Raw genomic sequence first — 26,241 nt, 5'->3', positions numbered from 1 at the left:
TAGCCTCAGGAAGGAGAGTGTCAAGAGCAGTGACAGAGCTGGCATTAAAACCCGTCTTGGTAAGAGCGAGGACATCCAGGTCAAAGTCTTTGAGAAGGAAACAGATGTCTGAGGAGGGTTTGACAGCAGAGCGAGCATTCAGAGTAGCTCGTAAAGCTGGTTACCACCTTTGAAGGTTTTCCGTGGTGGTGTACAGGGTCATGGTACTCACATAGTTGGTGGTGGAGAAGTGAGGGCAGAGGAATCAGGGGTCACAGGAGAAAGGAGGAAGTTTATGAGAGAAGGCAATGCTTTGTGTGAGGACTTGCCCTTTATAAAATACTGTCCATTTTGGAGCCTCTCCGCAAGTGCAGAGCAGACTGAAAGTGCAGCCCGCACAGCCTTTGTTTATTAAAGAGGCCCCCTGCGCTCACCACAGGACTACAACCCATCTGATGGCAAATAAACACTAGAGATAGTTGCAAAATAATGTTTATGGCCGCTCTGGAAACTGGAGAAGGCAGTTGTTCTGTGGTATAGAGGGGGGTTACAGACAGGACTAGGAAAGATATCATACAGGAAGCAGCCTGTTCATGTCGTTCAAGCGAGCTGGAGAGAGTCTAGGTGGCAGGGAAGTTATCTCTGTGTGCAGAGCACAGCAAGAAAGAGACATGATGGGAGCCGCAGTCCTGCTCCATTTCTAGTCAGCCTGCCCCGCCATGTTGCTGCTGGGGCGTGATAAGAAGTATCAATGGCCGAGAGTGTGGACACCAGCATGTTGGCATCAGCAAAGCCCCCAGTAACGTGCAAGGTAAAGCGCACATAAATTTAGATGCACTTGTTACTGAATGCATTCTTCCGGCAAGGGAGAAACATTAGCGGCCCCTGTGAGGGCCCCTGCTAGGTAAAGGCCTGGAGCGGTTTGTGCTGCCTCGTGATCGCCCTACCTTCAGCCCACTACCAGATCCCACAATACCCAGTAAAGCTCAAAAGACCTGAGCAGGAAGGACCACATGCCAATGAGGCACTCCACCGCCAGGGCCCCAGTGGCAAATGTAAACACCCATGCAGAGCATGAGAACTCACTGCCAAACTCCAGGAAATGTCCTTACATGTGCTTGACAACTCGGACACCATGACAGTACTGCAGGTGCTCATCAATTCTCAATATTAAGATTTTCTGTATGATTGTGCCTCCTGCCAAGCGTAGAAACCTTCACAATGTCGCTTTTATAATATCTAAATTAGCTATCCAAATTACCTTATTACTGGGGTTTTAAATACCTCAGGAAAGAGAGCACTATGTCACCTTTTGAACCTAGAATGGCTTTAATAAAGTATCCAGATCACCAACTGAGATGCAATGCTTTGTTTACTAAAAGCACCACCAAATATTGCTCTATATTGCTTATGGTGACCTTGGCCATCCCATCATTGGGAGCCCCTGATTACTAGCCGCATTGACTATTGCAATGCTCTCTATCTGGCCCAACCGAAAGGTTTGGTCCAAAGGCTGCAGCGTCTGCTAACCATGGCAGCTAGAGTTGCCACAGGTTCTCCGTATGGAGCTCATATCAGTCGGGTTCTCTGCTCCCTTGATTGGCTGCTGATGGCCAATGGGATCAAATTCAAAGCCCTCTGCCTGGTACATCAGACCTTCTATCTCCAAGGGGCAGAATATTTGCAGGATAAGTTCCGACCATACATTCCAGGCTGTCTGTTGCGATCTAGAAAGGCCAACTTTGAGGTTATCCCCACAATCCGGCAAAATCGGGTTGGGGGCCGGGCCTTCTCCGTGTTGGCAGAAACTCTCTGGAACGACCTCCCAACAGCTCTTCGGATCACAGAGAACCACCGTCAATTTCGTCGCCTCCTAACAACGCTTCTCCTCTGAACTGGTTTAGTGGACATTCCCAAGCAGCCTAGCCCCAAGATACCTTTGGATGAACGTGCGCTCTACAAGAACTGCTAATAAAAATTATGTTTGCAAAATCATCACACTTATCACAAGTCTCCATAAGAAAAACCCTTTTTTTCTGGGGCCAATGCCAACTGTGCTTACTTGGGATCTGCAGGGGAACAGACAATGCATATTCCTGTTTATTACAGAAACAGATGCTTCCAACTGATCTGTCAGAGCAGTTCTGTGACAACCAGCGCAACTAAAGAATGAATTACGTGTGACTGCTTATTCTTCTCACAAGCTGTCTCCTGCAGAAAGGGACCAGCATATCCCCTGGAATGTTCAGATTGGACAGCCAACACAGCTGCTGATACTACAGTCTGCAAGTACTAGGCCGCGGACTGGGAACAGAATGTGGCCCTGGAGATACTTTTCAAAGTGGCACAAGAGTTTGCTGTGTGAGAAAGCCAAACTCCACTAAGCAGGGCTTGGGGTTTATATGTCAAAGGCATTTTTAAAAAATTGATCCAAATAGCGAACTATAATGCAGATTGATGGGATCGTGTTCCGGCTTTTTTTTGGCATTCCAGCGTTACATGTTAATGTCTTATTTTTCTCGATCACAGGGGTCTGCAACCGTTGGCTATCCAGATGTTTCGGAATACAATTCCCATGATACCTGGCGATTGGCTGTGCTCATTAGGGATGATGGGAGTTGTAGTCCAAAACATCTGGAATGCCAAAGGTTTCAGACCCCTTCTCTAACACAACAGCTCTGGCTGACTTAAATCAGATTTGAAAAAAGGTTGCAAGAGAATGCTTAGAGTGTAAGGAGTATGGATGACAAGAGGAAGGCTGAGAAACTGCTGTGTGGGCAGACCTGGAGAATAAGGTAGAGGGAAGTGTGGAGACCGCATAAGAGAATAGAAATGCTGACTGTGGATGCATAGTTTTTTTTTTTTTTAGCAATGAATCACATGGAAACAGTGGCCAATTTGCACCTGTTGCTGAATGCTGAAGAAATGGCAAGGAAGGAAGGAGGAAGGAACACGTTTCCAGGAGCAAGTGCCTGGAAGGATACTTGCACACGTGAAGGCGCCAAGTGACAAAGTGAAATTAGAAACATTTGGGCTGAAGTGTTGTCAAATAGTGGGGAATGTCAAACACTAGTTCCCTTGTCCTTGTCCCACAGCTGAGTTAAGCCAGTTTGGAATGTAGCTGCTGGTAAACTGGGAGGAAAGCTGTGCTCGTTGGGGTGCATCACCACACTCACTATGGTCTTGAAGGAGTGGGCCTCACTGGCATTATCTTTCCACAACCACTTTCCGGGCCACAACTAGCTTGGTTATGCGAATTTGGGGTGATTGGAGCTCGGTCCTCTTCCCACTGCGGATGGGTGAGCCTCCACATATGTTCATGTGTGGCGCAAGCATCCCCACGCGCATTCTCTTTCTATCACCCTTCTGTGAATCCTCTTCAGTGTAAGTGTATGCAATCAGCACCGTTCTGGGAGTACAAATTGATTCGAACTTGCAAATTAGTGAATCGAGCCAATTGCACCAGATGCAAAATAAATGAGCGGACTCTCTGTTTCTAGGTACATATGGAAGAGGCAGGCTGCCCTTTATTTTTGCGTATTCCACATTTAATAATCCCCTGCAGCCAGATTCTAACCTTTCTGGGAACATCCCAACCCTCCAAATGAGTCTAGTTTTTTCAGCATACGAAGCAAGATGGTCATTTGGGAATGCAAACCACACCAAGCATACACCAGCTAACGCATTCCACCGGGGTGCTTGAGCACATCTTGCGCCCATCATGCAACCGCACTCTCCTCACATGTGTTATTTAGGATGGCAAAGACCTACACCAAGCTGTCACTTAGCAGCTGCTGGTTCACTGCTTGCATCTTAGTTCTTTCTCACCGACACTCCTTGCTCTAATCCTCACCAACAGGATCTCACACATCCAAGTAAAAAGGACCACACTGCCCTGCCCTCCTGTTCGACCTACACACTTACATCAGAGCTGTTCTCTGCTAACTCCTCTTCTTCCCCCGCTGCCCTTTTCTTTTCCCCACCACAGACTCAGGTCTGTAAACCTGGTGTGCAGCCACCATTCACCCTGGACAATCCCCATGATCCGGAGATCACTGTGGTCACAGCCAAATTATATCGATGGCTAAATGACTTCTTAATTACAATGTGCTCAGTGTAATGTAGAAGGGAATCAGCCAAAAAGACAGAGATTAAAAGACCGAATAGATGCTTTGGCCGAATTTCGGCCGTTCAAAAATACTGAATGGCTGAAAAAGTTCGACCAAATCCCCCATTCTGTGGCGGGGGGTGTCCCCCGCAACCTTGCTCACTATATTGTGAGTGGGGGTTGCAGGGGTGTCCCACACAGCCGACCCTGAAAAAAAAAGGAAAGGACCCTGCAGCGCTGGTTCCCGGCCCAATCACGGAAGTGAAAGGGAACAGGTATCGTAGGGACACAGCGAGTCGGCAGCAAGGTAAGTAGGGGGTTGGTGGCCTGGGTGGGGGTGGAGCTGTGGGTGGGGCAGAGGGCCAAGTCAGAAATGTTCAGGGGGGAAAACAATTCTTCGGTCTTTTCTCCCTCGAACATTTCCATCTCAGGATTTCAACCCCGATCCATGTAAACTGCTTCAATTATAAATCACTTTCTAGGCTATACAATATTAATCTAGCACATGTTGGACACAAAGTTCTTTCACAAATGGCTGAACAGTGGTGTAACCTAAGTAAGGTTACATTTGAAGGTTTATATTGTTCTCTAGCGTGGCCTGTTTTTAGGAAGAATGTTCCCCATACACATATTTGCAGAGAATAATGCATTTATTTGGTTTTCAAGAGGGGACAAAAGAAGTTGGAGGATAGAGAGTATCCAATGTAGACACAGTAGAGTTAAGAATAGAGGAAGAAGGGAAAAGAAATCAGCAAAAGTAGGAGGAGGAGACTGGACATTTGATTAAAATCAATTTGCGAAAATGATGAAAATCACAGAGCAAGAAAGTAACTGTAGAGTAAGGGGAAAGGGTCATAGGAGGGGACCTTTAAGATAAAGAAGAAAGAAGATAGTCCAAGGAGGAAATAAATGGCAAAGCAGGTCCCGAGGAATCAAATAAATGCACTGCAAAGATTAGATCAAAAGACGAGTCAGACATATGTGAAGGAGGAACGTATAAGTGAGACGGATGGAAAGATTCAGTGATAGAAAGAAAGGGACAAGGCATGTGCGAAGAAGAGAGACACCGATTGCAAGCAGTAAGAAGGGAGAACGTAAAGTCAGTGGGAAGACGAAGAGATAATAATGAATTAATGTTATTACAGAAGGATGCAAGTGGCCAAGGAGGTTTATAAACTATCAGAAAGGAAAGAAAACGTTTAGAAAAGGAAGCAAATGAGGGGAGAAGAAGTGCAGTATTATCAGTGCAGTGCAATGCATTTCCACCTGGGTGGCTTTAGTGAATTGCCAACACTCTTAGCGCTGCGGTCTAGGGAATAGGAGTTTAAATAATGAAATGAGATACAGCACAGGCACTTCAGATAAGTGACTGCTTCTTTCCACTGTAGAAACATGGACCTGGGCAGCAATGGAATAGCCACGTTAAAACGGGTGTCACAATTCTCTGGGATCAATGTAGAAGCATGCATGACTTTGCTTCACTGAAGCAATACTGACATGGCCTTGTTGGCAACGCCATTGCACTGTTCTCTGTACAATGTAGAAAGCAGCATAACCATTTGACTAACTAAGACAATACTGCTGAAACAGGCACGCTATTGCAAACATGATTCACTGGGGTAGTTTGAAACATGCTTAGAAACAGAAAATTGGAATGGCAATGTTTTAAAATGACCAGCTGGCACCCAGAGCTATACCCAGGCATATCATGAGTACTATGGTATATGTGTGCCACAACCAGGTTGGCACATTGAGATTCATAGCAGTGCACTGGAATATTTGAGCAATGCCCTGAAACTATTGATGGCAGCATGGATTATGTTTGCATAAGTGTTCTTTCTTTTTGTAGCATGGAGTGTGTAAGCAACACTCAAATACACTCAAATATAGTGTGCAAGGGATCTGGAATTTAGTGGCATATAGTTAATGACTGCCATTCTTCTCAGTGTAGTAGTGACACACGTATCAATCACTGGTTTAAGGATGTGGCACAAATATATACCTTTCTACTGATTATTTCTATAAAGGGCACACTTTTCTTTTGTGCAGAAACATGATATGCTGCAGCGAGAAGCTACTATCTACTCATGGGGATATGTTATCAAACACAGTCAAATGTTTTCTATGCTTCATTGCAGGAATCCCTGTAAATTATATGGCTTTTTATTCAACTGTGCCTGAAAATTCTAATGTCTCAGGCTCACAATTCGAACCATTATTTTAAAGGGTTTTTATTCTTTTAGCAATAATCCCATAAACTGGGAATGTGGCACTGGGCCTTTTTGTCCGTGCCCGCGTACTGTCACCAATCTGGGACACATGTCTTCACTGCACCCTTTTAAGAATTCACCACTCACCAGTGTTACCATTCACCATGTGTCTGATATTAAAGTAGATATGTCAATGAAGTAAAAAGACTAGTGAACACTGGTCATCACTATTACTGAACACAATACAAGAAACTCACCAGGAAGCCAGCGGTGCCCAATTCAACACCTTCAAGGTGCAAACATGACTTCTTTTCAAACAAAGGAAATAAAGTGACCTGTCAAACCAGTATCATTTTAATTGACATTTTTTCTCATAAACAAGCTCCTTTATAGACTAACAGATTTAAGAGGGAAATGCTCTGAGCAGAATTCCATGGGAGCACAGCATTTTATAATCCCTTCTGCTTCAGTACCAGCTAGGACGGTCAGGATCTCGCGAGGGTAAGCCTAAGCTCATCAGGGAAGATTTAAAGCATGGCCACACATTTTCCGGGCTTCCATTTATGACTTCTGCATTATTCCCCCTGGTCAACAATATATTTGCTTAGATCATGGTGGTCCAACTGCAGGCCTTAAGGGCCAGAATCCTGACAGGTTTTCCGGATAGCCCTCATTATTATTCATGAGAAAGAAACGTGCATACCTTTAGGATCAGTTTGTGCAAATCTATCTCATGAATATTAATCAAGGGTATCCACGAAATCCTACATGTTTCCGGCCCTCGAGGCCAGGGTTTGGGCAAACCTGGCTTAAATCTTTAATGGTTATTATGACCCTGCTGTTCATACTCTCTCATTTTAGCTTTCTTTTTTAATATTCCTTTGTCGTAATGTGCTGTGTGAAGGGTATTTTAAGTGTGTAACTACAAAGGGGCGAGGTCTGTGTCCTTGGCTAGCTTTGCAGCTAACAACATCCGTGCTTTCTCCATTTCTATTAATTTTACTCATGTTAATCCTTGGAATTATATTCTGGATGGACTCCATAGTTCTCCTTTTTCGCATGCTTCAGGAAATCCAGTTATGTCGAAGTTATTGTGCCTATTTTAATTTTCCAGGTCAGAGAGCTCTGTTACATTTTCTTTTTAAACCTGTCTGTCCACCTAGAATGTTGGGTTTCCAGGCAGATACATTTCTAAGACTTTGAGTGTTGGATGCGCCAATGTTCTCCAGATGGCAAGGATGAGTCAGTTCAGGCTGTTGACGTCCCTTTTGCCAGACTCTCAGTTCTGAAATCTGTAGCGCACACTGATTTATTGTTGTGTGACAATGAACGTTTGAATCGTGTTGTGAGCACAAACCTATATAAAATGCTGGGAAATTGACCAACATTGCTAGAAATTTAATCAGTATTGCCTGTGTTCTCTCAACTAGACTATTTATTTTCAGTCTTTGATAGTGAAATTTAGCATTGATATTTGCCAAGAGTGTTACAATTCCAGCCCATATTACTTTCATTCAGGTGCAGCTGACTTTCCCTCAAGTCCCTACTCACTCTGACACTGTCTGCAAAAGGCTATGCAATAGGGTTCTTACAAGGAGAGAAACCCCATTCTCTCATGGGACGCCCCGAAATCACCAGCCACCATTGCACCGGATTACACTTTCCTTCAGCCACTCCAAACTTTTTCAGAACATTATCAGGTCCCCCCTTGAACGGCTACTTCAATGCTGTTTCCATGCACGGGCCAGTACCACTGTCCACATTACCAATGGTCCCAATAGGGTCTTTCATAATAATAGCACAATAACATAATGACGCCCACATGGTCCAGAATCCCTAGAGGCTGGCTTAGGAGAGAGAAAGGTGTTGAGCTTTCCAAAGAACTGCACACATTCCCCATTTTACATCTGTCCAAATGGATTAATGTTCTCCACATTTTATAATGAAGAATTAAACCCTGCACCGTAGGGCTCTATTTTGTGGTAGGTGACCGTCACCCCAGTTAGTGGTCCCATACAAAAGTCAAGGGCCCGGTGCACATCGTCTGTACCTCACAAAGGGGGAGCTTGCAATGCCGTCTTTGCAGGAAGTTAGAACCTCGGTTCCAAGCTTGCTGATTGGCTAGAGAGCTGGAAATAGTCAGAACAATGAAGGAGAAGCATGCAATGTAGGCTTGTATTGAAGCGTTTGTGCCCCCAACAGAAGGCTCTATTGTGTGGTAATTGACTGCTCCCCAAGTTAGTGATCCCATGACGAAGGCGAGGGCCTTAAAAAAGAGCCAATTTCACCTAGCACAAAATAGTGCCCAATGGTAAGGGCTCCAACACCGCTACAATTTCTCATTCTCTAAAGAGTAGAAAACATGCTCTAATGAGGCCCATAGGAGAGTTAAGAGCCCACAGCAAAGCCAAGGGCGCGTAGCCCGGATAAGGGGTGATAATACCAGCAATAGCCCTCTCCACCATTGCTGTAATGCCATGATAAGAACATTGCAATGTTCTAATTCTGCTTTGTAGCCCCCACTCAAGGGCCGTTCCAGTACTTACAAACCATGGAGACCGAGTTACAAGTCAGAGGCAGCAAGGGCATTTAACAATATGTACAGACCAATGACCACTGGTTCAGATTGAAGGCCGAGTCTATAAAACTATTATATCCTGTGTCACTCTAAATATTATATTACATGGTTACCCATTATGTGGCCCATTTTAGATTTCAACTCCCATGATGTATGGCCAGCAGAGCAAATGGTGAAGGATAGTGGGAGTTGTAGTCCAAACCATCTTTAGAATTACATAATGAGGAACTATGGTATATAGTATGTATACATAAGTCTTTAGGAGTTGTTGGAACATAAATCTGCTTGGACGGTCACAGGGAGTTGGCTTTGTGTACATTCTTATATGTTCTCCACTCCCGCCCGCCCCACACCCCAGCACCCCTCCCCCAACCGGCACATCGTGCAGTTTGTACTTAATTTCATGGGTGGGTCAGGGTAAGGGGGACGGTGACGGGACACTGTTTTGTAAATGCTGTGTTTTAAGTGCGGTCCGATCATCCACACCGCTCCGCTCCTCTGTAGGTCAGCTGTATGGTCCATAGATGCCATGCACGCACATGTGCATCGCTGTGACGCTTGGCAGAATCTACAAGCTATACCAGTTCATATAGCTCGCAGATTGGGGTGCACTAATGGTGGTTAGAGCCCACACTCTACACTTCCTGACTGTCTAAAGGGGTTGTTGCACTGGAAACCGGAGCACTGCAGCCAGTCCATATACCAAAATACCATGAACTGGACCGAATGCAAAAATGCTAAATAGTAACACTTTGAGTAGCCCAAGAACAACCCCACAGGCTGAACTATACAGGGCAGCGCTGCTCATCGGCACGCTGCCGCCTTCATGACAACTTACTCCTCTTGGCCCGCGAACGTCTTAAAAAATAAATTTGGCAAAGTAATTCCTCTTTTGCTCCTATTGTCTCATTCCGTTCATAAAGCAGGCAACGGAGTACACTAGAATAACTATAATATTTCACTATATTTGCCCATAATATTGTTCTCTTATTCGACTGCTACATCGAACGTGGCAGCAATTTGTAATATACATTTCACATTATTTACAAGTTCTTTTCATGGCAGAATACCAAGGGAAGGTGGCAGTGTGCAGTCAGCACCAGTGTCATAAAAGAAATATTCCGCAGGCTCCCCATGCGTTCCCAGGCGGAAGCAAATCATGTCCGGGGCATATCCTTGGCCAGAACATTCGAGCAATTTGCTTTTCTGAGCAGCAGCTAGGCTCAGGGTTAGACAGCACTAACCTTTCACACAATAGAAAGGCACATACAAAAAAACCTTGATATTCAGACAACTGGATGCAAGGACTCTCAAAGAAAACCTTTAGAACAAATTGCAACAAGGGAACAAGATACCAACATGTTGAGGTCTGTTTGCATTCAAGAACACAACAGAGTAAGGTATTGTGTTGCAGAGAGGCGCAGCCGTAGGACAGTGTTACCGGCATTGCGAAGGGGGCACAGAGGCACAAATCTTGTTTGCTATCGGACTAGGAAAATGCTTTTTGAACCCAGTTTCATTTTTTTGAAATGTGATTGATCCAACAATACACAAAGAGAGACACTTACACCGAGGTAGTCTATGAAATATGAAAAGTAAACATTGGAAATGTGAAGAATAGGGTCCGTTGTAAACTAAAATATAAAAAATCACCAGCTCAAAAGGCAGTTCAATCAACGTGCAGTTCTGTTTGAACAGATGACATGAGCACCACCTGGACGAAAAGTCAACTGATGTGTCTGATGTAGAAAAGATGAAGCTAAAATGGTCAAACTGTGGTCAAAATGTGTCAATTGAAGCAGAGCAAGACGGGGACATTGATCATCGAGTTGTTGTAAGTGACTATACCTCAATCCCCTGTAAACAAGCATCAGTATGTACATGAAGGTATCGATGGACAGTCTGCAGTATTTAAGACAATAGATTTGGGTGTTCGTCTCAAGAAAATCTAACCCTTGAGGCTGCGTCAGTGGTTGGAATACTATGTTAGAAATGGGAATCCACCCATTTGAAGATGGCCGCGGCCGGCACTCAGCACATTGAGTTAGACAGTATCACAAGGATAAACACGCACGTGATTCTTTGTTGCAGATCATATGTTTTAAATAACAGAATGTTAGCATCAAACAACGTTTGGTCCGCTCGGGTGGACGACGACCGGGGTTTTGATTTTGAATACTGCGTTACGTGCAAGGTACGTGGACACGTATCTGGATAGGGCTATATAACGGCAATCATTGGCGTGAGACGCTCTTGTGTGTTTTAAAATCTAGCACTCTGGGCCTCAGCCACTGAATATTGTGTGGTTAATATTGTGGACATATAAAATTACTTGTATGAATGTATGTCCTGGGGGTTGGGGTTCCTTTACGCAGGAAGACATTGATCCACAAATAGTGGTCGCTTTGGGGATAACACAGTTTGTATATGACTAGAACAGAAAGTGTGAGGTTTAGCCACGCCTGGAAATAGGTCAGTAAAGTTAATTATATCATAAGAGTTTCCACTATTGTTAATGTAGAACTCGTGAGTGTGCCATTTGGCAACATTTATTCACAAACGTACTTGAATGGGGAATATTCATATTTTGATGTCCTAATGAATGCCAATGCATAATGTTTAAAGCAGTAAACCCATTAGTGGGATTGCTTTTGATGTTAATGAGTTTTTCAACATTTCAAGTCATTCGATATCGTTTGATTACACACAGTTGAGAGAAGGGAATTCTTAGAAGTCACAAGCAATTGTGGATGGCAGGAATCAAGACTGCATTTTCCAGCTTGGATTTTAAATTAATAAGCCTCCATGCCTAAACAGAACATTAAATAAGGTTTGTCTGGTTGATGAGTGGCCACTCTTTGATATTTAAATAACTAAAAAAGAAAATGTAAACCCTTGAGGTTTTTTACCTTCTACAAATCTCTCTATATGTTTTTAATTTACAGAGTTTGGTTTGGAACAGCAAGTCTTTTTTCCATCATGTGCAGGAATTGATTACTTTTTTAACAAATTGGTCCACTTCCTGATGAAGGCCCTTTGTAATACTGGAGGGAACATTATGGATGATTATATTCTGTTATAATTGGGCCGAAACATGCAGTGTCGACACCTTTATATTGATGTCAAATGTGTGATGTTTCTTTTTTGTCATCCTATGGTCAGACTCCTTGTGGTTTATATAGTTCCCTAACATTGATAAATTGGCTATGTTAGGTCAGAGTGTCCATTTGTGAAAAAATAACAATAACAAATGTTGACGAAAATTATGTAAAACACATATGTGATCAGTAGGGTTCTTGTGCGAAATAAGATCTATTGGACATAAGTGTTGGTTTTCTAACAATAGGACACCCATATACCCTACCCACATGCAATTTATTGAAATTCTGTTACATTTTAAGCAAGCACTTTTTTGCACTTTGAACTTTTTGGTATCTATGTAGCACTTTATTCTAACTTGGCACAAGAGACGATCGGTCTAAAATTGTAATGTTCGTTTTATGCATTATAATGTGTATTAATCATAATAAAATGTTTAACGAGATGTTTTTGTCTATGAATGTGTATTGAGAGATTTGCAGTAGTGAAACTATCACTTGATAAGGATGGGGTTTGAAAAGAGTGCACCACTGGATTGTTTATCCCACCTTAAGTAATTGTATAGACTGAGATGTCCGTTTGGAGGCATTCGAGGGCATGGCATCCTATTTTCGGATTTTGCATTATATTCCATTATGAAGCCTACACAAGGGTAATATCTTGCCATGCTGGTGACAAGGATCAATGATCATGGCAAAGCGGAAATAAAGATAAACTTGGTTACTTTTATTTTGGGAATATTTTTCAGGATGGCCAAAACAACAACGGGGGGGGGGGGGGCATGAATGCCAGCAAAGAAAGTGAATGCACAAACCAGGGTTTACCTTTGTGTCCCTTCTTCTCAGGGGTCTCCTTGTGTTCTCAACCCAAGCTTAAGGGTTCCGGGCACCCTACCTTTCTCTGATTCGCAAGGTCTTCTCACCTTTTTTCTCAGTCGCAGGTTTGAGGGGTTCCTGCACATTTCTTCTTCCGTCTTCTCAAGGTTGCAGCTCCTTCTTTCTCTGTCTCTTGTTTAAGGGAGTTCTGCACCCTTTTTCTCTGACCTTCTAAGGGTCGCCTCCTTTCGTCTTCAAATTGGCTACTGAGGAAACAGGATTTGCCTACTTTGAGTTTTCACAGGGGCATATGTTTTTGGGGGCAAGCTTGAGGTTTGGTATGGTCATCTTGCTTAAGAACAGGGTAGGAAGCTGCTTCTAGTTTACACTGGCCAGTGATGGGGGATAAGTGAGGGCAACCAGTGGATACTCACCATACAAACCCCAGCAGTATCCTCCACTATCTCAGAGAGGCACCAGAGCCGATATTCGCTCCACTAGATGTGTCATGCAGGGGAACTCATCACGGTTCATAGTGCAACACTTTTTCAGGGGGAAACTGTTCAGACTTAGTGATGTATCATTTTTATTATTTAATATGTTAGTTATATAGTGGGCCATTATGACATCTTCTGACCAGTTAGGGATGGCGATCTGCATGTCTCTGCTTTGCAGGCCTATCAAGACGTAGCTTCGGAAGATCTTGTGCATTGGTGATGATCATGATGATGGTGTCCAATCCATTCATGACCTGGCTGCCTCACAGAGCCATAGAGTCGCAAGACGGATGAGCCTGTTAGGTAGGTTCCTCTACAAACATGATGGCTCCTCTACATGTATGATGGTGGGGCCCATCTCCTTCTTCAGGGGGCTGGGTGGTGTCTGTGCAGAACGTCTCGTTGATCAGCTGTGGAGTCAGAGTGTTCGGAAAACGCGGGCCTGAGATTATGATTGTTTATTTTATTCATTCATTGCACCCAACATGGGAGAACTGAACAGTTGTACTATGATGGAACGATGGAATTGTCATGGTAATAAGCTACAGATATTGATTTTTGTTCATACGTGAACAAATGGCCATTTATAGCTTTTAATGACCCCAAGGTTACATTTCTATTCATGAAATTGAAAGAAGACATGTTGTAAAACATATCAACACTACTGAAAATGATCAAGCTTCAGCAGACAATGGTTGTCTAATGCAGTTAATAGTGGGTTCTGGATGCTAATATGCCTACTTCTATGAAGACAACATTGCTTGCTGGTCTAGGGTGATGAAACACATGTTTCTTAGAAGAAGTTATCCTTCGACACTTAGGTGGCCCAATGGGCATGATTATAATACAATGTGGTGGTATTTCCAGAAGAAATATTGTCAGGAAATATTGCCTACATTTCCTCTGGAAATACCACCACATTGTATTACCATTACTGCATGAGGAAGGCATGCAGTAATACGGGGGGGGGGACTGCATGATTCTGTGTCAGGCAGAACCTTCATTTATTCCCCATTTTCGAGTCCCACAGGTCTCCCTAGGCCGAGGAAATGCCAAATGACTGCATGAAGTATTACCACATGTGGTGAGATCAGATCTCTTAGTTCTTTTGTGTGGAGGTGATTACTACCACAGAAACGTAGGGGGAATTGAAGAGTTGAAACTCGGAATATGGAGGATGGGTAAAACGAGTGGCATTTCCAAATTCTGAGTACTCTTCAGCATCCACCTTACCTCTCCATCCTGTTTATTTGTATTGGTTACTACTTTTTGGGACTTTTCTCATAATTATTGTCTAATTCTTCCAAACATTTGTGTTTTCAAACCTTTATTATGCAAATGTTAATCTTTCAAACTTGCTTTTTCGAATTTAGCACTGCGTACCCTTTTATAGCATGCCACATATGAAACATATACATCATCTTATAGTACCACTAAACCTGCACCAGTCAAGGACATATGGGGCCAGATTACAGAAGGCCTGCATTGTATTTGCACTAGGGCAAAGTTTGGCCTATTTTTAAAAACACTGAGACATGTTAGAAAACCTTTGCATCATGACAAGTGCAGTCTGGCATGTTATAAGCACCAGGGCAAAAGTTGCCCTTGTGCCACAAATATACATTTTTTTTTAATGAAATTTAGCAGAAATAAATCTACTTTTTTCAAAATTTTAGTTTTTTTAACAGAATTTACAAAACTTTTACAAAATCCTTATCGTTTACAACAGTAAGATAAAAGAACATTCTTAATATATTTACACATCATGACAAAGACCTACTATGTTCAAAAGAAAAAAACAAAAAAAGATAAAAGAGAACCAAGGGCAAGTCAACTCACTTATAAATCAAATCATCAGCAAAGTTGTTTTAGCAAGACCTTACAATGTACATATTACTCTATAATTTTCTTGAAATAGTGCATTGAAGAAATTTGCCAAGGCTATAATCAGACTCATATTGTTAGAATTGAGAAGAAAAGCCCATCTATTTTCAGGCTGTACATTAGCGACAAGGAGCATATATTTCATAAACATTTTTTTTCTCAGGGAAATCAGTCCTGAGCACTCAATTATTAGATGTTCTAATGTTTCCTTTTGTATTCGATCAACACAGAATCTACAAAAGCTTTCTGACTCAGGGATTTGTTTTCGTTGGGCCAAAACAACGCGAGTAGGCCACAAATTGAATCGCGTTCTTACCATAGCCATACGTATATGTGGTGAAGGAGATTTAATCAGATACGGGGCAACAACTCCCATACTCTTGTCAACATAACCTTTAAAGTGTTTATACTGTAGGCATAATGAACGCGTGAGAATCCAATCGTGAAGAAAGATTTTCTGTTCAGCTCTATCTGGATTCATTATGAGCGTTTCCAGGTCTACATCTGCCATTGCCAATACTTGATACACACATTTAGTCCATTTCTGAATAAAAGCATGATTTGACGTAAATACATAGGATGCTAATATTGCAAGGATTGATAATGCATTAGTGTTGACAAGGCATTTGCGAAATAGGGCACATAGTTGCCAATGGTATTTAGCACCCAAAGATATCAGGCCCAGCTCATATCGCAAACAAGCCCCAGGCGTTGACTGAGGTACCCCAAGAATCTTTCTCCAAAACTTGGCTTCTAGTTTGTCTAGGGCATTAGTTGACATTATTGGTCTTGATTCTAACCCATACAATAGAACAGGGGACACTTTTTGTTGCCAGAAGAGAATTGCTGGAGTGATAGTAAATTTACCATACTTATATAATATTATTTTGGTTTGCGATATAGCTGATGTTAATTTCTCTTGTAGTATCTGTGTATGAACTAATGCAGAATTATTTTTTTCTAGAGTATCTATAGTAAGGTACAACATCTAAAATAATGTCCTTTACTCTCCAAACAAATCGATTTCTACAAGTCAGACTTTTGGAACATACTACAATTTGTGATTTCTTGACATTCATTGTTAGTTCATTTTCATCAAAATATGTAGTTATGGCCGATAAAAGTTTTTGTAAGCCTATAGGGGTCTTAGAAATGAGAACCAAATCATCTGCATACCATAGTGCCTGAATTGGGGTGGTATTTAACTTTGGTGAATCTGAACAAATATCATTGAAAATGTCTCTAGCATCATGAATAAAAAAGTTAAATAGGGCCGCGGCCAAAATACAGCCCTGTTTCAGACCTCTCGCAGTTTTTATAACAGCTGACAGTAAACCAGTGAAGGTTAACCAAACTTGTATGGAGGTCGAGGAGTGTAACGAGTAGATGATGTCTATCAGATTCTGGGGGCAACAAGCTTTAGTCAATTTCTCAATTAGTTTAAGTCTTGAGACAGAGTCAAAACCTGCGTTTAGATCGATAAATGCAAAGAACAGTGAAGTATTTGTATTCTTTGCTTGCTCTTTTAGGGCATTGATTATCATTAAGTTGACTGATGTCCCAAGGCCTGGCACAAAACCTGTTTGATTTTGATCGCATAGATTAAACAGTTGCGACCAATTATTAAAATCTCTTAGAACTAGACGGTTAAAAATTTTGCCCGGGCAATCCAAAAGGCCGATCGGTCGATAATTCGATGGTGTACCCCGATCCCCCTTTTTGAAAATTGCTACTATAAGCGATGTGCGCCAAGAATCCGGGATTTTCTTTGTGAGAAGGAAACGTTGAAAGATGTTATTCAGGATGACTGCCCAGTGTTTGGGATACTGTTTTAGCATATAGTTGTTAATCCCATCGGGTCCTGCTGCTCTTGATGATGATGATTTCAAGATTAGTTCTTCAATAATTTCCTCCGTGCACTCCAAGTTCCATGATGAGGTAGCTTGTATGTCATATTTAAATGAGTTGAAAGACTTATCCGCATATAGGGCTGTAAAATGGGCAGTCCACTTGAACTCAGATACTCCATTTGCTTGTGAGATAAGTTGGTTATCAGTTGTGTTTAAGTTCAATAATTGCCAAATTTGAGCTGAGTTTTTATTTGATGTAGCCACCAGAAACGTTTCTCCATCCTGTTGGTAAAGTTTACCTTTGAACGATCTAGCCCACGTTCTAAAGCGAGATTTAATGGTCTTACGAGCTTTCATCTTCTCCATCAAGGGCAACCTATTGGTAGCTCGAAGGTCTTGGCGATAGAGTTTTTTTGCCTGCTGCATCTGTTGGTTAAATGCATGATTATGTTTCTTCTTAGTTGGTATTTGAAACTTCTTGAATATTGACAAGGCGTCTATATATGATTGCGATTGGGATAATATCAGTCGTTCACACAATATCGTATTGTATGCCATTAAGGACTTTGGAGTCCACCTGAAGCGTGTCTTGGCTTTATTTGTATTTAGTTCCTGTTGCATCCAAGAGCGTTTTTGTTGGATTTCCCGATCAGTTCTCGGCCAGCTAAGCATTAGCATGTGATGGTCGCTTACTGATTGTGTTATTATTTCCAGGCTTGTTGCTTGCATAAAAAGTGTATTTGACAGATAGATATAATCGATTGTGCTAGTAGATGCACCTCTCTGCCAGGTGAAGTGAGATGGAATATCACCTGGCAGTGAACCATTGGCCATTCGCATGCCAAGGTGGGTCATATACTCGTTCCATTTGTTTACTTCTTCACTTTTCCTCCCTTTAGTTGTTTTGATGCAGTCAAGATTAAGATCTCCAGTAAGAATAATAGCTGTACTTTCATTCGATTTTGCAATCAATTCGAATAATGACTTCAGGTCTCTGTAAAATAGGCCATCTGTTATTGCTACCGGGTTTCTATATAAATTGATTACTGCTAGGGTCTGGCCATCAATTTTCATTTTGACTAATTGCATATAGGGATTGGGGCTAGCCCATTGATGTAATTCGATAGTTGAGCTCACTTTAACCGCTACCAATAGACCTGCCATTGGACGACCCTTTTGGCCCGTAATTGCTGGGATAAAAGCGATCTCATGATCGTCCCATATTGGTAGAGTGGTCATCCAAGTTTCTTGCAAAATCACAATATCCACCTCCAGAAGTTTGCTGTTTTGGTTTTGCTGCAAATGACTATGACCTCTCGTATTCCAGCTTATAAGTGTGATAGAGTTCACATGTTTTTTCGGAGGATCATCTAGCAATGGTGGTTATGCTTGATCATGAGAGGGCCGTTCGGTGGAAATTTTCCGTTCTAAAGAGCAGAAAGAGCATTTGCATTTACTTTCACATAGGTTTTTTGGTATCTGTGTTTCACAGGAGGCTTCAAAGTTCTTTCTTTCCGGATCTTGAGCCAAGAGAAAGCCCATTTCGAATAAAATCATCTTTGCTCGCCATAGAGTATTTAGAACCAGGCCAGACTTCATCCATAATCGCACTACTGATAGGTTCACATCGCAAATGATTTCCACCTGATCGATGTCAGCTGATGTTAGATCTTCTAGTGCTGGAATATCATTAAAGATGTTAAGCACACTAGTTCTAGAAAGATCATATTGAGGGTGTGGTTCGGCTCGACATTTCAATATGAGCGTATGATAGTTGTTAAAACAATTTTTTTTGTTTTAATATCTGATTTTTGTAATTGAGATTTTAAGCCCTCCGTAGTTTGTTGAACTTTTATTGAATTTTTTTTCTTTACTAAACTAGGAATCTTATACCATGGTGTCGATTCATTCATCAAGGTATCATTGTTTGAGTGTAAAGAGCTTGGCTCTGTAATAGGTAATTGAGAGCTACAGTTATTCTCCTTCTGCTCATTCCTTACCAGAGCTTGCTTTATTTCTTTAACAGAATCTGGTGGTAAATTGGCAAAGGACACTTGTCTCGTTAGATCTAAATTTACTTGTTGATTCAGTTTTGACTGAGTGACAGTAATTTTTGGGTTCAGGTTAGATTCAGTTGTTATCTTTGGGGCAGAATGCTTTAAAAGTTCCACCATGTTACCTTTATCAGAACGTTGTAAAAGGTATGCATCAACCGCTGCTTTAATGATGTCTCTCTGAGTAGATTCATTCAGAGTTGGGGCCTGTTGCGGAGCTTTCAGTTGGGGTGTACATTTTGATGGCAAATAGGGTTTCACACATGGGACCTGTGGAATTAGTTGGGCCGAAGCAGACTGCGTATTATCATCTAAAGCAATGACAAGTTGGGTCAGTGGTGAATGACTTATGTGTAGACAGCCTGGATTTTGGGTTTGTGTTATTAAGAGTTGATCTTCAGGCAATTCATCAACCACTGTAATTTGATTGTCAGGAGCTTTAGCAAGTTTAGTTAAGTCAATTGAATTAGTACATGGTCCAAAGAAGTCAGCTTTGGTTGTTTTTCTGGCTGTTACATAAGGTTTGGTCATGAGGTGTCGTGCTTTACCTTTAGCACGAGAACGTTTATTTACAGCATCTGCAGCCGATTTTTTTACTTGACACTTTCCAGCTGAATCAAAGTTATCTACACTTATCCACGAAGAATTAGGAGGGGCTAATGTTGGTGAGTCAGCTTCAATTGGGCGGATAATGTGTTCAAATAATGGTACGGCTTGTGTTGTATTAGAAAATAAATCTGCGGATACTGATGAAATTGGTACCACTGTAGGAATTTCTCTTTCATCCAATTCTTGGCGTAAGGATAACAATTTCTGGTGCGGATGAGTTTTCATCCATAACATGATCTGATCCATCTTTTCAGACTGTATATTGATTTTTGATTCAAGTGACTCGAAAAGTTTAAGTAAGCTTCGAATTGTTGAATTTACTGCCACTAGTGTAATTTCAATTAGACCTGGATTTGAGGAGGTAATCGTTTTCTCTCTAGAGGAAGTTCGATGTCGGGGAGTTTGTAAAATGTACGAAGCCGCCAAGGAGACAGTTGAATCCATTGAGCATCTTTTACGATAGTCAGGTGAAATTGACTGCAGAGATACATTAATTTCTTGATTACTTGTATGTAGCGAAGTTTTTAGAAATACTTCTTGATTATCGTCTTGATTTTCTTTATCGTCTGAGATTTCTTCAATTTGGACCAACTGTTGTTTAGTAGTTTTGTCTTTTTCTGGAATTTTAGTTACCTGTAGCATTGTGTCATTAGACACAGGAAGAGCCTCTTTATTTTGTAGAGCCTTGTGCGCTACAGGTAGGCTTTGAAAAATACAAGGTTCCATTGAACTAGCGACCAGGCCCTCATGAGATTTTGCAATTATTGGTATTGCAGAGTTTCCGTGATTTATTAAGGTCGCATTCGGTGCAACTAACGTTAATGCAGAAGAGTTGATGATTTGCGCCATATCATTTGATGGTTCTCGGCCCATGGCAAGAGGAATGCCATTTGGTCGTAAGTCCATGACCGTGCTATCTGTTGTCATGTTTTCCAAAGGGGGACAGAATTGCCTTGTATCTTTAGTCAGTACTGGTGTTTTCACTCGAATTTTCGGCCGAGATGTGGGGGAAGTCAATTTACCAGAAGACACCCTAGGTGTTTTGTCTTTTGATTTACTTACGGGCGGGCGTAGTGGAGTGCCTACATGCATATTTGTGTTCGGCATGTTTGATTTAAGCGTGTAAGTTTGCATGACTTCCAACAAGAGACCCTTCCTTGTTATTTCCTTCTTTGTAACTCTTACTGATAAGAAATAAAATAACAAATAACAGTAACCAATACAGTTATATTATCATCCTAGTAACTCGACTTAATAAAAAATGAGGAAGAAAAAAAATGTAGCACCTCGAGTGTAATCCTCTGAGGATAGCAGTGCTAAAACCATATAATAAAATTAAAAAAAAAAAAAAATTCTCAACCTCAGCACCGCAGCTCCGCGGCTAAGCGGCAAAGCGGGACTTGAGGGGACTTGCTTGGGTGCGCGCACGCGGTGCTCGCGCGTTCCAGGTTAAATAGGGTCCGCCTCCACGTATGCAAAGCCTAAACAAAAATTAACAACAATGTTTAGACATTAGTTCGATAGTAAAATACTATCTTAATGTTCCAGCACACGTTTCACCTTGTGGATAATGAAGTCCAAACACACAAAAAAGCACCAAAGCGCCTTTCCAAGCGAATTTTCCCAGCGTTTCCAGGAGCTGCACAGTAGAGTCTGCGGCAAAGCGGGACTTGAGGGGACTTGCTTGGGTGCGCGCGCGCGGTGCGCGCGCGCTCTAGGTTAAATAGGGTCCGCCTCCACGTATGCAAAGCCTTGTGGATAATGAAGTCCAAACACACAAAAAAACACCAAAGCATCTTTCCAAGCAAATTTTCCCAGCGTCTCCAGGACCTGCACCTACATTTTCAATGCACTTTTTCACCAGGGCAAAGTTTGCCCTGGTGCAAACACAGATTTATAATAGTACTAGGGCAAACCTTGCCCTGGCATACAAATAAATTGAAAATGAATCTTTTTTGCACTAGGGCAATTTGATCCCCAGTGCTTCCAACATGCCAAACTGCACTTGTCATGGTGTAAAGGTTTTCTAATATGTCCACTGTTTTTAAAAATAGGGCAAAGGTTGACCTAGTGCTAATCCCTTGCATAAATTGATTTGCACTGGTGCAAAGTTTCTCTAATCTGGCCCATGGAGCTTCCTTTGGTACTGAAACATACCCGTTACTGGTATAAAAGAAGCAAGCCATAATACAATCATGTAAAAAAGCATTTGCCCAAATATACCTATTAGAAACTGAACTTGGGTTCAACCCCAATTATGCCAGAACCCAGGAATACAATCTAAACCATGAGTTCGCAAATAAGAACACGTTGGGATTGCTGTCTTTCCTGCCATGATCATTTTCTTTAAACCTTTTTGGCAATATGCATGGTTTACTGGCTTAGTTATAAATATCAAGAAACACATGCATTGATATCCTTGCATATTTCTTTTTGATATTTTGTCCGATGTAATACATCTGTTTCCGAACAGTAATTACAAACACCTTGGGACTTACGTTTGCTGAGAGTGCAGTGGTGGACTGGCCTAGAGGGAACTCTGGTGGTTTCCCAGTGGGACTCTCCATCATGCGTCTCTTTTGTGTGGGTGGCCCGGATTTTTGCCCCTCTTATCTTTCTCGCGTGCACCCCGCCCCTTCCTTCCATCTCTCCTCACCCACTGCATACCCTCAAAGTACAGAATTAGTACTACAGCTCAGAGTACGTTATTCCTCACTCCAAACAAATGTCACATGTCATTGTTTTGTTATGTTTACCTACTTTGTAATCACTATGTAGCAGGGAAATGTGCATACAATTATTTGTGGTCCCTCAAACCATAGAGATGTTGGACTTGCTCGCACTTTGTGATATGGAGCCAGTTTGAAAAACCATTTTCAGGGCCATATTTGGTCCCCAGTGCACCCCTGTTTATCGGTGCACAATAAGATATGACAACCGGAAGGGTGTCAGGACAGATAATGAGTAGAAGAAAGATTACTAAAAGTAATACAAGTTTTCATTGAAACATTAGCATCTGTTTCCATAGGGTTGGGTTAGCCTAACAGATTAACAAAAATCATCTGGTGTATGGCAAAATGTTCAAATATTTTCAAAATCCAAGACTTTAAAAATGAAATAGCCACCTCATTGTTTTATGGCTGTTGTGTAACTGTGGGCTATGCTACTAAAATAGTTCTCAGGTCACTCTGCCCTCTAACGCCCAGAATTAACACTTCTTCCACAGCCTCCTATATTCCGCCGACACTGAAAATTGCTGACGTGTCTAATTCACAACAGTTGTAAGGGAGACTAAAATGTTTAGCAGATGTCCCCAATAGTGCCAATGTTGACGCTTTCTGGGAAAACATCAGCCTGAACTGCAAGTCTCCCTAGAGAGCATCACAAGCCTGCAAGCAGGGAATGTGGGAATATATTACCACTGTTGGCGATATGGCGTTCCTCCATATTTCCGCCCCCCCCCACCTTCGCTAGCTCACGGAAATCTTGCTTCTGATATGAGCGTACCATCTTCTGGTGATGCCCCAGGATTCATCCAGTTTGGCCTGGACATATCTGCAAGAACAGTATTTTCAACATTTTGGCACGGGTAGCATTGCTCAGTGGCAATGTGCTCGTCTTGGAAGCAAGATAACGCAGAGCAACCCAGGTTCGAATCATGGGCCCGGGCTTAGAAACCTCTTTGATATTAAGCGCGTTATAAAAAAACAATTATAATAATATAACATGATCCCAATAACACAGTGTGGAGTTCATATTTGACCCAGACCTTTAACATGCCTACAATACGATATGGAGTGGAGTCTACAAGCATGCCCACAGAACAGTCAGGGTGTGTTCCCTGCGGTATCCAGGCATTGTTTCAAAAAAATGGTTTCGAATGCCAAATGTTTCGACAAAAATGCATCGAAAAAATGAATTTTTTTGTAGGTAAAGTTTTTTTTAAAAAATAAAATGGTTGTTAAGGGGTAAAAAAACGGGGGTTGGAAGGGAACCCACATTAAAAAAAATAATTACAAAAATGCATTTTTCCGATGCATTTGTAGTCGAAACTTTGCCATTCGGAACTATGGCAGTCGAAACAATCACTATAAACCTTCCCTGCAATGTCGTGAACAGATGGTGGCGTTTTGAATGGACATTCTTAAAGAAATAGTACTTTAGTTCTAAGTCACAGCATCAAAATGTCCACATCTTTTTATTGCATTGCTAGGAGACTGCACGCGTGTGTTTTGATTGGTTTGTGTGCCGGGGCAGTCTGCACAGGGAAGTCGTTGGACGGGGAGTGAGTGCTAGTGTGTTCGTGCAGCACTGATAGACTAGCTGAGGCATAATGGTGGCCTGGTGCTTCCATACACAGAGCCATGCGACAAAACCAGACCCCATACAGAAAGAAGCACAGTAGAAGTCAGAATGTAAGTACACACAGCAGTTAGTTAGCAAATACATCTACCCACCGGTTGAGGGGATTTTCTCTACGTAAATTATCTGTAAATTTAATTTTCATAATTACATTGCGGATCTACTTTTCTGCACCTGGCTCCGGCATGCCCTTTCAAGGGAGTCACATCATTTGTGATGTAACACCTTAGATATGAGAAAAATGTGCCCCCTACATGGCTTGGGGATTTTGGTCCAAACAGTGAGTAGAAAGAGGTTGTACGCATGTGGGCATGTGTAACTTGTGTACATTTGTAATGCATTTCACTGATGACCATTAAGTCAGTTTCAAGTTCCTTTTCAAAAAAGTGTGTAACAGTTTCCCTGATACAATCAGACCTAGAATGAGGCGAGGAACTCAAAGCATGTACAGCAATTAAAAAACAAGCCGAAACATACCAGAGGGGCAAGTGCAGGTGAAATTATTCCCATCATGATTTTGTTTCAAATCAGTGCAGGTTCCGTTGTTAAAGCAGGGCTTGCTGCTACAGGCGTCAAATTCTTCACAGAACGCCCCCATGTATGCATCCTCGCAAGCACAGAGAAAAGCTTCCTACAAAGACACACATTGCACATGTTAGTTAAGGAAATACACGCCTAATGCCATGTAGTACATTTAATTATGACAACTTATGACCGCCAAGTAGAGCTTTCAAATTGTATTGCAGCAACTTTGGGCCTAATTCACAGAAGCGTTTTATAATGGCAAAACTCCATTGGAAAAATGCTCTATGAATCAGGGCCAAACGTATATGGCTTGTCCAGTACTGTTTTTTGTCTTCATTATTTTGTTAGCATCCTGGGAATTGTAGTTCTGCAAGCCCCTTAATAATTGCAACACTGCATGCTGGCAGATGAAGACAAAGCATGAATGGATCGTCTACTCAAGCCAGAAATGCAACCACTTGCAAGCTCTAGCCAAGATAAAGTTACTTCCACCTTCCCTAGGCAAACAAGCCACAGGAGAACACACAGCTATCCTGACACATAATACAAATAATAGCCACAGGTTTACTATGGGATCTGCTCGATTAATGCAGTGCAGTATACAGCCTTGGAATTCCCCAGCCAAGGATCCCAGAATAAAAGCATAGTAGTAAGTAGGTGGCAAATAAACATGTCTTACATTTTGGCAGGCACAAATGTCTTACAGATCTCAACAAAAAGAACAGCAAGCTATATGCTGCCCAGAGAGCATATCATAAAGAGACTTACTGTGGATTAGTGCAGCATTATTCCATATCCAGCAAACATATTTTGATTTCCATGTATTCTCTTTAACTTTTTAAATTATATTATTTACTTGATTAATTTAAGATCCAAAAGGTGAACTATTTAAAAAAAGCCATACACATTTAAAAGAAATCAGCTATTAAAAATGCATACTCTTGTAACACGATTCACTGCTACGGAAGACGAGTACTTATAAGCACTGTGTTTAGTAACTACATCGGCTGCACCCATTTCTTTTTAATCGTTTTTGCTCATTATTGATTCAGGTACAACTTGAAAATCCAAAATTCAACAAAAGAGAAAAATGTGGCACAGTGAGGGCCTGTCTGTTCAAGTTACACAACCTATGAATAGTGCAAAGACAATTGTGACAAATGTAAACTGACTTCTGGCTCTCTGTACCAAGAGAGGCATAGCACAAAAGCCACAACTCGTTCACAATGCCCAACATGGCGGAAACAAGTACCGGGTGTTGTTGCTGGTACCCTTGATCAGAAGGGAATTGCCTAAGGCTTTGGTGATTGGCTTCCCTAGTGGGCGGGACCAGACTGATATGCAAAGGGACATTTCTCCTCTCGTAAGGCACAATTCCCTCCTATGCGGGTGCCATGCCATGCAGCAGGCTATTTGGCCTTGTTAGTTCTCAGTAGTGAGGTTCTCCTAATTTTTGGCATATACTGTCAGAGTCCATAATTCATAGTCAATGCATCCATCACTTACACGTTCATACATATGTAAATGGCGGCGATCAAGGGTAAGGGGGGTGTGGAGGCCAAACCTATGCCAAGCTCTTCAAAGCATCATTAATCCCCATCACAAACCTGAGATTGGAATCCCCTCAAAAAATGTTTGAGCCTTCTCAACTCTCACACAGACATTGATATT

The 26,241-nt window shown here is 41.9% G+C and overlaps 1 protein-coding gene across 1 annotated transcript in view; it reads right to left on the bottom strand.

The window, feature by feature from the left end:
• DNER (delta/notch like EGF repeat containing) overlaps positions 1-26,241 on the bottom strand; it is a 1,567,341-nt gene that overhangs the window by 672,868 nt on the left and 868,232 nt on the right. Inside the window, exon 6 of the mRNA XM_069618306.1 lies at positions 24,523-24,676. Within this exon, the coding sequence (XP_069474407.1) occupies positions 24,523-24,676 (154 nt within the window). The remainder of the gene's footprint in view (positions 1-24,522; positions 24,677-26,241) is intronic.

Source organism: Ambystoma mexicanum, chromosome 10 (assembly GCF_040938575.1).
Source record: "Ambystoma mexicanum isolate Mex_15411 chromosome 10, UKY_AmexF1_1, whole genome shotgun sequence".
Taxonomy (NCBI): domain Eukaryota; kingdom Metazoa; phylum Chordata; class Amphibia; order Caudata; family Ambystomatidae; genus Ambystoma; species Ambystoma mexicanum.
The sequence above is the reverse complement of the archived record's forward strand: the minus strand, read 5'-3'. Positions and strand labels throughout refer to the sequence as shown.